Source organism: Salvelinus fontinalis, chromosome 3 (assembly GCF_029448725.1).
Source record: "Salvelinus fontinalis isolate EN_2023a chromosome 3, ASM2944872v1, whole genome shotgun sequence".
NCBI classification, from domain to species: domain Eukaryota; kingdom Metazoa; phylum Chordata; class Actinopteri; order Salmoniformes; family Salmonidae; genus Salvelinus; species Salvelinus fontinalis.
The window spans coordinates 63,208,841-63,222,682 of record NC_074667.1 but is presented as its reverse complement, the minus strand read 5'-3'; the positions used below and the strand labels follow the sequence as shown (position 1 = coordinate 63,222,682).

General features: G+C 44.6%; 1 protein-coding gene across 1 annotated transcript in view; it reads right to left on the bottom strand.

Annotated features, from left to right (window-relative positions):
- Positions 1 to 13,842, bottom strand: part of rbm20 (RNA binding motif protein 20) — an 83,184-nt gene that overhangs the window by 9,180 nt on the left and 60,162 nt on the right. The window contains exon 7 of the mRNA XM_055917772.1: positions 37 to 183. Coding sequence (XP_055773747.1) covers positions 37 to 183 — 147 coding nt within the window. The remainder of the gene's footprint in view (positions 1 to 36; positions 184 to 13,842) is intronic.

Here is a 13,842-nt window from a genome sequence, read left to right as displayed (position 1 = left end):
ACACTCATGTTTTAAGAGAATAACATTGTACTGTACCTGGTGGGTAGAGCGCATGAGGATGTAGTTGGTGACTTTCCCGAAAGGCAGTCCCAGGTTGATGACATCATTCTCTGTGCAGCTGCCCTCGGGGAGGTTGCAGATGTGGACGACCCGTCCTGTGATTGATTTCCTGGGTGGAAATGGCTAAAATAAAGAGAAATAAGAAAAATGCATCAGTATGTTTATTACTGTTAAAACATCAAACGATTTGTGTAATATTTCACTGTATTTCATGTATCATTTACACTAGTAAAAGTCTGATTAAAATAATCAATTACAGGTATGCTCTTATCTAAAATTACAAATATGAAAAAACATGTCCGCTTTTAAGAAAACAGCACAATGATCTGAGAAATGATCAGACAGAAATGCAGTCCATTCTAGGCTGTTGCTGTCTTCTTCCCTCTTTTTGGAAGACTTTTAAGGTCAATGAAAATATTTGAACCTACTTCAGCCACAGACTGTAGACCTAGACTAGACTGTGGGGAACTATTTCCTCTCTAATGTCAAAGCACTTCAGCATTATCACTCACACTCAGCTACAGAATGTGATGTATCCCTCCACTCTTAGAGCGTATCCCTCCACCTCAGTGGCTCCGATATAAATAGATCCCTGGTGAAGCGACACGGTCGCCGTGACAGCGTGACAATGATAATGAGAGCTTTCTCGCTTGGATTTGGGAACATGTCAGCTGACCAGGTACAGACATACATAGCACACACACACAAAGACCCAGACATCCCAGTCATCTGTGTCACTAATCCCTCTGGATTGCCAAGTATAGCAACTCCCTCTGCTCCTCTCCCCCACCTCCTCCCTACCTCCCCCCTCTCTCTCCCTCTCAGCGTGGTGTAATTTACACCCAGGGGCAGCACTCAGCTCTGAGGTAAAAACCATTGGCCTCTCGTCTGACTGACTAATGGCCAACAAAGTAAGTGAATGAAGAGGGCGCCAACACTTTTCTCTAATAGCTACGACACCAGATGTAATGGGAATCAGCATCATGTTCAGCTGATACAGCACTGGTTATACAGTAACATATGGTACTGTACACTACTCAGACATTTCATGTTCACTTACGGGAAGATATTCAACATATCTTTATTTTTTATGTATCTGTAATCTTTAATTCTGCATTGTTGGAAAAAGGATCCGTAACTAAGTATTTCGCTATTAGACTACACCTGTTGTTTACAAAGAATGTGACAAATACAATTTGATTTGATTTGGATTTGGAAATTCCAGGCCAAACCGGGATCGTTCCTAACCCTAACTTTCACCTTCAGATCACTTCAAAGCAAAATGTGTTTATGTGTCACATAAAACAGCACTGACAGACAGTCCCTGACAGCCGGGGGTTTGGGTGACCATGGTATTACCCAGGACGGTCATAAATCACTCCATGTTCTCCCCTAACCTCTGCCCTCTTTACTGTACAATATGTCAGTTAGTGCTGGATTTCTTCAGATCAGATAAGAACAACACTGCAGCCTATCAGACCTGATCTGTCCTTAACCAGGACGTTACCCCAGAGACGGGCTGCCCAGCTGGCCTGCCAGACAGTCCCCCTCTTACCTCTACCCTTTGTCCTCTCTGCCTTCTGTCAAATGTCCGGTAGTGCTGAATTTCTTCCGAAAACATTCCCTTTACATGTAAGAACAATACTGTAGCCTGACTAGGGTTGCAAAGGGAGGGTATATTAGTGGTAACTTTCTAAGTTTACCAGTACTCTACCAGAATATTGGTAACTTTCAAGGCATTTATGGAATTTTATAGTGGTCTTTTTAGGTATTTAAGATTATCTCTGGCGTGTGTGGTGTTATCACATGTAAAATTTATAAATTCATAAAATAAAGATTTTAAAACAGAGAAATAGAGTGACAAAGCTGTACAACATGCTAAATATAAACCATCAACTTATTGAACACCATTGGTGTTAAATGTGAGCGTTTCAGCATGAAGTATCCTTTATTTATTTTTACACAGGTATTTATTTTACTCTGCCAATATGTCTTTGTTGTAAATGTTTTGGCTCCAAACTGGTGGCAGTTTTGAACAAGTCAATAGTTGGAAGAGTTGCAGAGTTAATTGAAAATAATGCCATTGTTGATTAGCAGCTTTTTCCATGAATTAGGCTATTCTCTCTTGAAACTGGACAATATGGATAAATACATAAAGAATGACTACTTTAAAAAAAAGTTATTCAAGTATAAATTACCAAAGTTACCATAGATTGCCACAGATTACCTGTTAATTAGCAAAATTACTGAACGTTCTGTAAACTTTTGTAAATTACCGGTAGTTTTGCAACCCTAAGCCTGACGGGCGTAAACTGTCCTTAACCACGATACTACCCAGAGAACCATGATTCTACCCCAGGGACGTGCCGCCCAGCCTGCCTGACAGACAGGCACACATGTGGGACAGTCTGGGGTCTGATTCTCCTGGGTGTGGGCCTGTCAGTAACAGTAACAGGACCAAGGACGGCGGTGTTTTTAGAAGAAACTTGTACAGAGGAAATCTAACACCAACAGATGTTTTACAAGAGTCAGAGAGGATGGGGGGACAGGGATATTGAAGTACTGATGTTGCTCTGTTTTTAAAGTTTCCTTTCGCTGCCACGCCCCCCCCCCCCCCCCCCCGTAACGTCCCTGATGCGAGTTTGAGTAATGCACAACGATCTTCTGTAAACTAACTTGATTGTCTTGTTAAGAAAATCAAACTTGCATTGTGCTTGATGGTCCCTATACACCAGGTCACTGGCTAAAATGAGGGAACTCTTACCAGCGTATCTGTATAGCTACCTATTTCCAATAAGGAATGCTGCTACATTTGATACTGGACAGAATACTAGAATATATTAGTAGATGTGATGAGTTGGGAAAGTTGTGTTAATTAAAAGAACATTGCTACTATGCTGCTACCCTATAATCCACCCCTCAACCCAAGAGTAGAACCAAGATGTTACACCCCAAGATGTTACACCCCAAGATTAGAACCAATATGTTACACCCCAAGATTAGAACCAATATGTTACACCCTGAGATTAGAACCAAGATGTTACACCCCAAGATTAGAACCAATATGTTACACCCCAAGATTAGAACCAATATGTTATACCCCAAGATTAGAACCAATATGTTACACCCTGAGATTAGAACCAAGATGTTACACCCCAAGATTAGAACCAAGATGTTACACCCCAACATTAGAACCAACATGTTACACCCCAAGATTAGAACCAACATGTTACAACCAAATATTAGTACACAGTTTGTGAAAAGAACATTGCTACTGTGCTGCTACCCTGGACTCATCCCATAAAACCTAAGATTAGAAGCAAAACGTTACACCCCAAGATTAGTAGGTAGTTTATGTGAAGAACATTGCTACTGTGCTGCTACCCTAGACTAATCCGCTATCCCCAATGTTAATCTATCCAAAGCCCTGATTGCCTACAGGGTTAAATAACTGTCGTTTAACTGCCTCTGGCACGCCACCTGATTTTAACGGTTTCAGATGCGAGAGTGATAATTCTAATTGTGGCTCTGTGCCAACTACCACTAGGCTAAGCTAGCTAGTTAACGTACACACACACACACACACACACACACACACACACACACACACACACACACACACACACACACACACACACACACACACACACACACACACACACACACACACACACACACACACACACACACACACACACGCGAAAGGTCACAGCAGCCCAGTCAGTAAACAGCTACAGAAATAGACAGCAACAGGCTGTTAATGTCCTTGAGGTGAAAGAGGGAACAAGAGTCTTGCCACCGGCCCGGCCGGTCGTCGGGGTTGTATCAGTCAGAGTGGAAATATGTGGTCCAGCGATCTGGACACTTGTTCATGATTTTACATCCTTTGGATCCATAAATTGAGGGTCAAACAGTGTCTGTTTCCCGGGCTTGGGGAAGATGTTGACGCTTCTAAATCACAGATCTTGGATCAGATTACCCTAGTCTTAAACCATTAGGAGGATGAATGTCTGACCTTGTATCACTGGTTAAGGGCTAGACTTGTCCATACTTTTATACAGCCTAAGCCTTAACCCTGACTTGAGGGTCATACGGTGTAAATGTTCTTGGGCTGTGGAAAGATGTCAACGCTTTTTAAACACAGCTCTAGGATTATTTTATTTTACCTTTATTTAACTCGGCAAGTCAGTTAAGAACAAATTCTTATTTACAATGACAGCCTAGTGGGTTAACTGCCTTGTTCAGGGGCAGAACAACAGATTTTTACCTTGTCAGCTCAGGGATTTGATCTAGCAACCTTTCGGTTACTGGCCCACCGCTCTAACCACTAGGCTACCTGCAGTAGCAATGACATTACCCCTTGCTTCAATTTTAACCACTAGGCTACCTGCAGTAGCAATGACATTACCCCTTGCTTCAATTTTAAACCACTAGGCTACCTGCAGTAGCAATGACATTACCCCTTGCTTCAATTTTAACCACTAGGTTACCTGCAGTAGCAATGACATTACCCCTTGCTTCAGTTTTAACCACTAGGCTACCTGCAGTAGCAATGACATTACCCCTTGCTTCAATTTTAACCACTAGGCTACCTGCAGTAGCAATGACATTACCCCTTGCTTCAATTCTAACCACTAGGCTACCTGCAGAAGCAATGACATTACCCCTTGCTTCAATTTTAACCACTAGGCTACCTGCAGTAGCAATGAGATTACCCCTTGCTTCAATTTTAACCACTAGGCTACATGCAGTAGCAATGACATTACCCCTTGCTTCAATTTTAACCACTAGGCTACCTGCAGTAGCAATGACATTACCCCCTTGCTTCAATTTTAACCACTAGGCTACCTGCAGTATCAATGACAATACCCCTTGTTTCAATTTTAGGGTGTAACAAAAAAAAGCCTGACATTGTATCAGTGGTTAAAGACAATTTTGTTACTATAAATCTATGTACTGTAGTGTATTGCACATTTAAAAATATATATATATTTCAAGTCATAATCCCCAAAATGATCAAAAGAAACCACTGGTCCTTACGTTGACATTGGACATTGCTAGTGTTGTATGTTATTCATTTAGCTGATCTACAACAGCTGTGGATGGACTGGAGTGTTGCTGTCGATTAGTGTGTGGAGGCTGACAATGGCAGATGATTTACACATCTCGTAAACGTGATAGGGTTTACTGGGGTACGGGGAGCTGCGTTTCAGTTGGGAGATTGTATTACAATCACACACTATCTGACCTACAGATCTGGGTTCAAATACGATTTCTATCACTTCATCTGGGCTTACTTGAGCTTCGCCTAGCGCGAAGGAACCAATAGAATAGATGTAAAAGTGTAATCCCCGCCCATCTGGCACTCAAGAGCAAACTCTATTAGTATTTGAAAGATTTCAAATAGTATTTGAACCGTGGTCTGGTGACCTATTCATCAGGAACTGAAGTGAAGTTACAATTGTAATACATGAGGCAGTTAGTAAAGTTACCAAAGGCCCGGCCTGGCAAATGTCATTGTGGCTAGTGAACCACATTTGAAACGTGTGACTGGAATGATATGACATTGTGATGTTTGTCACATGGTTTACATGTGATGGTCTTTGATGTCAGTGTTCAATTGACATTGACTTTGCAATCAATTACAAGAAAGACTGATAAGAAAAAGAGAGATCGAGAGAGAGAGAGAGATGTTTTCTTGCACCAGTGAATGTTTTGATACTGCTACCAAGAGTCAACCAAACATGCTTGCAAATTCCCACTTGCAGTCTCAGCAGTAGTTCCGCCCCATAGACAAACCACTAATAAAGAACACAGCCCTTTACACCCATACCCGTATACGGGTTGAAAGTGGCAGATTTGGACACTAATAAGCACTTAAATTGGAGCGAATTGGCTGTACAGTAACATGCTATACATGACGTCAGAGCTCAGGCTTTGCGCTCCACAGCTATGAATGGATTTTGACTGACAACCATTCTGAACATGAGCACCGTGAGCGACAAGAAGTTGCCTCCCCCTCCCTCACGCTAAGTGGGCAACTTTTAGCAAATGTTTGGTTGTCTGAGTGAGGTCAATTCTGTCAATTACAAGGACTCTGTGTATTTTGAAAGATGAGACGATGAGGATTATTATAAATACCGCTCCGATGTCATACAAGCAAGCCAAACACCTGTCAGTCCAAATGTGCACTTCACATGTCCATATCATGTCTGATGTACAGTTACAAGAGGACATGGTCTTATACCCTCTGGGTTGTCCTGAACACAATGAGTCTATGTCTGTTGTCTTGTGAAGACAATGTGCCGCGTACCACACATCTGAACGCTCTCATGACTCTATTCCATGCGCACCACATGTACCATCTGCTTCTCTGAATTGCCTTGTGTAAGCCTTACACTGTAAGATCCTATTTTATAACTTAGCTAGTCATGTTTACAATAGACCAAGCTTTTAAATGGTGCTCACCAGACCCTGACTGCGATTTAATGGACCACTTTACACTCTCAACCAAACATTTCACTTTGAACTATACACTTTACACTCTCAACGTTTAATTTTGAACTATACACTTTACACTCTCAACGTTTAATTTTGAACTATACACTTTACACTCTCAACATTTAATTTTGAACTATACACTTTACACTCTCAACGTTTAATTTTGAACTATATACTTTACACTCTCAACGTTTAATTTTGAACTATACACTTTACACTCTCAACCAAACGTTTAATTTTGAACTATACACTTTACACTCTCAACCAAACCTTTAATTTTGAACTATACACTTTACACTCTCAACCAAACCTTTAATTTTGAACTATACACTTTACACTCTCAACCAAACATTTAATTTTGAACTATACACTTTACACTCTCAACCAAACCTTTAATTTTGAACTATACACTTTACACTCTCAACCAAACCTTTAATTTTGAACTATACACTTTACACTCTCAACCAAACCTTTAATTTTGAACTATACACTTTACACTCTCAACCAAACATTTAATTTTGAACTATACACTTTACACTCTCAACCAAACATTTAATTTTGAACTATACACTTTACACTCTCAACCAAACGTTATAACTAGCAGCGTGCTGTTCCCCTCGAGAGACACTCCTGTTTGTTTATCCAACGTTGGATGAACGTTAGATCCTTGTCGTTGTACGACCAGGGTGCTGACCACAACGTTCAGTTTCTCCCGGCGTTCCTAAAACAGAGGGCCCAGGCCACGCCTTGGATCGCTGTGGAGTCCCCTCGGTTTAAAACTCAACCTCTCTGCACCGCCAAGCTCTCCTGTGGATCTCTGTGTGTGCTTGAGGTCTCAATTCTGTTTCAGTTATTTCATTTGGCCGTTAAATGAAAGACACTTTTGCATATTGTTTTCATTTATAATGCATTGTAGTTCAGCCCTATATTTAATTGGACTCTGCATATCAGTACTACTACTAAAGATAAATGAAGATATCAGCAGTGCTTGTATCAGGTACTTTAATTTTGAGAAAAACAAATTGCAAAGACCTAGGCTATGAATGCAAATCATTATGCTTGTAACAGTCCTGACCTGTTTTATGTTGTTTTTATGTGTTTATGGTCAGGGCGTTAGTTTTGGGTGGGCAGTCTATGTTATCTGTTTCTATGTTGGTTTTGGTTTGCCTGGTATGGCTCTTGATTAGAGGCAGGTGGTTTGCGTTTTCCTCTAATTAAGAGTCATATTTAGGTAGGGCATTCTCACTGTTTGTTTGTGGGTGATTGTCTCCTGTGTCTGTATGTATGTTCGTACCACACTGGACTGTAGCGTTTGTTTGTTTCGTTTCGTTTCGATGTCGTCTGTTTCCTGTACGTGAGTTTATGTTTAGTTATGTAAGTTTATGTTCAGGTTTCGTCTACGTCGTTTTCTTGTTTTGTAGTTTTGAAAGTGTTTTGTTTTGTTTCGTGCCATCGTCGTATTTATAATAAAGATGGCTTATTTCCCTGAAGCTGCGTTTTGGTCTGAAGATCCTTCTCTCCTCACCTCGTCCGAGGATGAGGAGAGCGACAGCCTTTACAGAATCACCCACCACGCTAAGACCAAGCGGCAAGGGAAAACGAAACGGAGTAAGGGACAGGAGAGAAAGGAGCAATGGACATGGGACGATGTTTTGGACGGAAAGGGTTGCTACACTTGGGAGGAGATCCTGGCTGGGAGGGATCGCCTCCCATGGGAACAGGTGGAGGCACTGAGGAGAGCAGAGGCTACCGGGGAGAGGAACCGGAGCTATGAGGGAACGCGTCTGGCACGGAAGCCAAAAAAGCCCGTAAGTAATTCCCAAAAATTTCTTGGGGGGGGGCTAGGAGGTAGTGGGCCAAGGGCAGGTAGGAGACCTGCGCCCACTTCCCAGGCTTACCGTGGAGAGCGGGAGTACGGGCAGGCGCCGTGTTACGCAGTAGAGCGCACGGTGTCTCCTGTACGAGTGCATAGCCCAGTGCGGGTTATTCCACCTCCCCGCACTGGGAGGGCTAGATTGGGTATTGAGCCAGGTGTCATGAGGCCGGCTCAACGCGTCTGGTCTCCAGTGCGTCTCCTCGGGCCGGCATACATGGCAACTGCCTTACGCATGGTTTCCCCGGTTCGCCTACATAGGCCGGTGCGGGTTATTCCACCTCCCCGCACTGGTCGGGCAACCGGGAGCATTCAACCAGGTAAGGTTGGGCAGGCTCAATGCTCAAGAGTGCCAGTACGTCTCCACGGTCCGGTATTCCCGGCACCACCTCCCCGCCCCAGCCTAGTACCTACAGTGTCTACACTACGCACTAGGCTACCAGTGCGTATCCTGAGCCCTGTTCCTCCTCCACGCACTCTCCCTGTAGTGCGTGTATCTAGCCCGGTGCCTCCAGTTCCGGCCCCACGCACTAAGCTACCAGTGCGTCTCCAGAGCCCTGTACAAACTGTATCTTCTCCCCCTACTAATCCTGATGTGCTTGTCCTCAGCCCGGCGTCACCAGTGCCGGTATCACGCATCAGTTATAGAGTGGGCTTTGAGAATACAGTGTGCCCTGTTCCTGCTCCCCGCACTAGTAGGAAGGTGTTTATCATTAGCACGGTGCCTCCAGTTCCGGCACCACGCACCAGGTCTACAGTGCGCCGTATCCGGCCAGAGCCATCCGTCTCACCAGTGCCATCTGAGCCATCCGTCTCCCCAGCGCCATCTGAGCCATCCGTCTCCCCAGCGCCATCTGAGCCATCCGTCTCCCCAGCGCCATCTGAGCCATCCGTCTCCCCAGCGCCATCTGAGCCATCCGTCTCCCCAGCGCCATCTGAGCCATCCGTCTCCCCAGCGCCATCTGAGCCATCCGTCTCCCCAGCGCCATCTGAGTCATCCGTCTGCCAGGAGCCTGCAAAGCCGCCCGTCTGCCAGGAGCCTGCAAAGCCGCCCGTCTGCCATGAGCCTGCAAAGCCGCCCGTCTGCCATGAGCCTACAGAGCCATCCGCCAGACAGGAGCCGCTAGAGCCGTCAGCCAGACAGGAGCCGCTAGAGCCGCTCGCCAGACAGGATCTGCCAGAGCCGCCAACCAGACAGGATCTGCCAGAGCCGCCAACCAGACAGGATCTGCCAGAGCCGCCAACCAGACAGGATCTGCCAGAGCCGCCAACCAGACAGGATCTGCCAGAGCCGCCAACCAGACAGGATCTGCCAGAGCCGCCAACCAGACAGGATCTGCCAGAGTCGCCAGCGAGCCATGAGCAGCCAGAGCCGCCAGAGAGCCATGAGCAGCCAGAGCCGTCAGAGAGCCATGAGCAGCCAGAGCCGTCAGAGAGCCATGAGCAGCCAGAGCCGTCAGCCTGCCATGAGCGTCGAGAGCCGTCAGCCTGCCATGAGCGTCGAGAGCCGTCAGCCTGCCATGAGCGTCGAGAGCCGTCAGCCTGCCATGAGCGTCGAGAGCCGTCAGCCTGCCATGAGCGTAGAGAGCCGTCAGTCTGCCATGAGCGTCGAGAGCCGTCAGCCTGCATGGACCTGCCAGAGCCGTCCAGCCAGGACCTGCCAGAGCCGTCCAAACAGGACCTGCCAGAGTCCTTCAGCCGGGATCTGCCCCTTGTCCCGGTGCTGCCCCTTGTCCCGGTGCTGCCCCTTGTCCCGGTGCTGCCCCTTGTCCCGGTGCTGCCCCTTATTCCGGTGCTGGTCCTTATCCTGGTGCTGCCCCTTGTCCCGGTGCTGCCCCTTGTTCCGGTGCTACCCCTTGTCCCGGTGCTGGCTGTTTATTTAGGGGAAGGTAGTTTTAGGGTGGTCAGTGGAAGGGGTAGACAGAAGAGGGGAGTGACTATGGTGGTGTGGGGAGAGCGTCCTGAGCCGGAGCCACCACCGTGGTCAACTGCCCACCCGGACCCTCCCCTGGACTTTGTGCTGGTGCGCCCGGCGTTCGCACCTTGAGGGGGGGGTACTGTAACAGTCCTGACCTGTTTTATGTTGTTTTTATGTGTTTATGGTCAGGGTGTTAGTTTTGGGTGGGCAGTCTATGTTATCTGTTTCTATGTTGGTTTTGGTTTGCCTGGTATGGCTCTTGATTAGAGGCAGGTGGTTTGCGTTTTCCTCTAATTAAGAGTCATATTTAGGTAGGGCATTCTCACTGTTTGTTTGTGGGTGATTGTCTCCTGTGTCTGTATGTATGTTCGTACCACACTGGACTGTAGCGTTTGTTTGTTTCGTTTCGTTTCGATGTCGTCTGTTTCCTGTACGTGAGTTTATGTTTAGTTATGTAAGTTTATGTTCAGGTTTCGTCTACGTCGTTTTCTTGTTTTGTAGTTTTGAAAGTGTTTTGTTTTGTTTCGTGCCATCGTCGTATTTATAATAAAGATGGCTTATTTCCCTGAAGCTGCGTTTTGGTCTGAAGATCCTTCTCTCCTCACCTCTTCCGAGGATGAGGAGAGCACCAGCCGTTACAATGCTATAATAATTTTGAACTTGATATTCAAGTGTACTACTACAAAATCACAAAAGTCTCAAACCATACCATAGACTAGTTGACAGTTTAGCTGATAGAGTGTCTGTTGACTATTATATATTTTTTAACAGACCACCAAAGTCATTTTTCTATAGGCTACCCTGCAAGGCTTGTATTTTGCTGGGAACAACACAAGCTCCATCTGTTGGGTTGTTGGTAGTAGGGACAGGTGTAGTGTTTACAGGGCTAACATTAGCACACCACTGACAGGATAAAAGGCCTCGTAAATAAAAGGGTGTCAAACAGATACATAGGTTTCTGTGGAAGCCTTTCTAGCCTGGTCCCATATCTGTTTGTTTTGTGGAACTCCTACAAAAACTGGCTAACTAGAGTTCCACAATTCACATCAAATGCTTTTTTATTTGTCTGTTATTTTATCAGGTAAGTTGACTGAGAACACATTCTCATTTGCAGCAACGACCTGGGGAATAGTTACAGGGGAGAGGGATGAATGAGCCAATTGTAAACTGGGGATTATTAGGTGACCGTGATGGTTGAGGGCCAGATTGGGAATTTAGCCAGGACACCGGGGTTAACACCCCTACGATAAGTGCCATGGGATCTTTAATGACCTCAGAGTCAGGACACCCGTTTAACGTCCCATCCGAAAGACGGCACCCTACACAGAGCAGTGTCCCCAATCACTGCCCTGGGGCATTGGGATCTTTGTTTAGACCAGAGGAAAGAGTGCCTCCTACTGGCCCTCCAACACCACTTCCAGCAGCATCTGGTCTCCCATCCAGGGTCTGACCAGGACCAACCCTGCTTAGCTTCAGAAGCAAGCCGGCAGTGGTATGCAGGGTGGTATGCTGCTTGGCTTTTAAATCTCCAATAAAAGTTGTTGCCTAACAACAGTTGACAATGGAGACATATGTTTGTTGGTGCAATGCAATAGGTATCAGTGTGTTGTTCCAAGGAAGAAATGTGAACATGTTTATAGTGGAAAGGGACGGAGCCCTATTCCAAGTTGTCAGTTTGAATCAAAATAGTGATAAAGCAGACACGCAACACAAAAAACATGATGGGACTTGAGCTCCATATTTTCTCGCTATAGATGGCTATCACTCAGTCAAATCCTCAATCCAACAACTTAAAAATACTTAACCTCGGACAAAAAATATCTAAAAAAGTTTCCTCAATCAATTCCACAGATAAAATGGCCACCTATAAATGTCACGCTGAAATAGCCCGACAAGCCGTCATGGCGATACTCTACACCTCAAGTAAACCCAAGTAAGACCTCACATCAAAAAGTATGCTGCCAGACACACACACACACACACACACACACACACACACACACAGATGCGCACAGACACACACACATACGGATGCACGCACACACGTCACCCCTCTTCTCACCACCTCTCCTGATGGAGAGGGTGTCTTGGCCACGTGACACCTCCAAGCCAAGGTGCCCTGTCATATGGTGTAACGGGGTGTAACAACTGTTTCTTACATATACCACATGGCACAAATAATATAATATAACAGAATAAAATAGAATGGATCATTGGTGAAAAAGGATGAATCTATAATTTTTTTTAAAGCTATAGTGAAAACGAAATAACACACGTAAAAATATCTATTCATACTCCAAATAAATGAATACCAAAAATTCAACAGTTCCATGTATAAACCGTTATTTTCTGGCCAAAGCCTACGGGGGTTTTGTAGCTGTGTAACTGCATCTTTGTATACGGTTGCGATTTAATCAGTTAGACCCATTTCATCACTAAAGAGAAAGCTGAAATCTGTGTTTACAAGCCAGGCATTTAATTATATAGTTTGTAGGATATATCAGTTAGAAATCAAATCAAATCAACACACAACAACAACAAATAGTAGAAAAAGCAACAAAAATGAACCGTGATTATGAAAATCTATCTTGCCACAGCCAATGTATTTCTTTGCAGTTTAGCACCGTAGAGTCCTCGCATATGGTTGTGATAAAGTCCATTAGACCCATTTTATCACTAAAGAGAAAGCTTAAATCTGTTCATTTAACACACGCGTTTTCAAGCCAGGCATTTAATTACATAGTTTGCCGGAGATATCAGTTTAAATGGAGTTAAGTTGTCTAGCAAAGACAAAAGCTTCTCTCTGGAGCCACAGCTGTCAACAAGGCCCTTCGCTGGTCCGTTATTATTCACTGACACAACACACAACACTATCCGCCACCACAGCTTAGATATCCTAATAGCTGAAACACAGCTGAAATGCGTATGCATAGATATGGATGGAAGCCAGTGGTCAAACTAAAACAAGATTGCACATCTCAGTCAATATGGTTATTTAGTTCTTGAAATAAAAAATATACTGTATTTAAAAATACATCAAATAAGTAGAACTGACTGGAGAAACACTGCCATACAACAAGAAAACTACACCTTGGCACAAATACACAGTCTACTATGTGCTCCCATATTGGGCCCCCGTGTTGAGCTCTTCCTCTGCCATGCTCTCTCTAGGCACAGAGGCAAGCCAGGGCGTAGGTGGAACAAGGTGACGTGTCTAACCAGCTTTCTCACAGACACACAACACATCACACACCAAATTAAATATACGTTGATTAATTATGTAGGAATAGACACATTCAATTAAATTATATTAATAACTTTAAGAGCAGAGACTATGCGCCAAATATGGTGGTTAAATTAAAATACTTCACTCAGGCCATTTACCATTGAAAAAGAGTGTCAGTTCCTGTCTACTTAAGCTGTGATAGCATGGGTCTGGTCGACTTAGTTCATTGACTTCCATTGAAACAGAAAAAACGAGCGAGTGGGA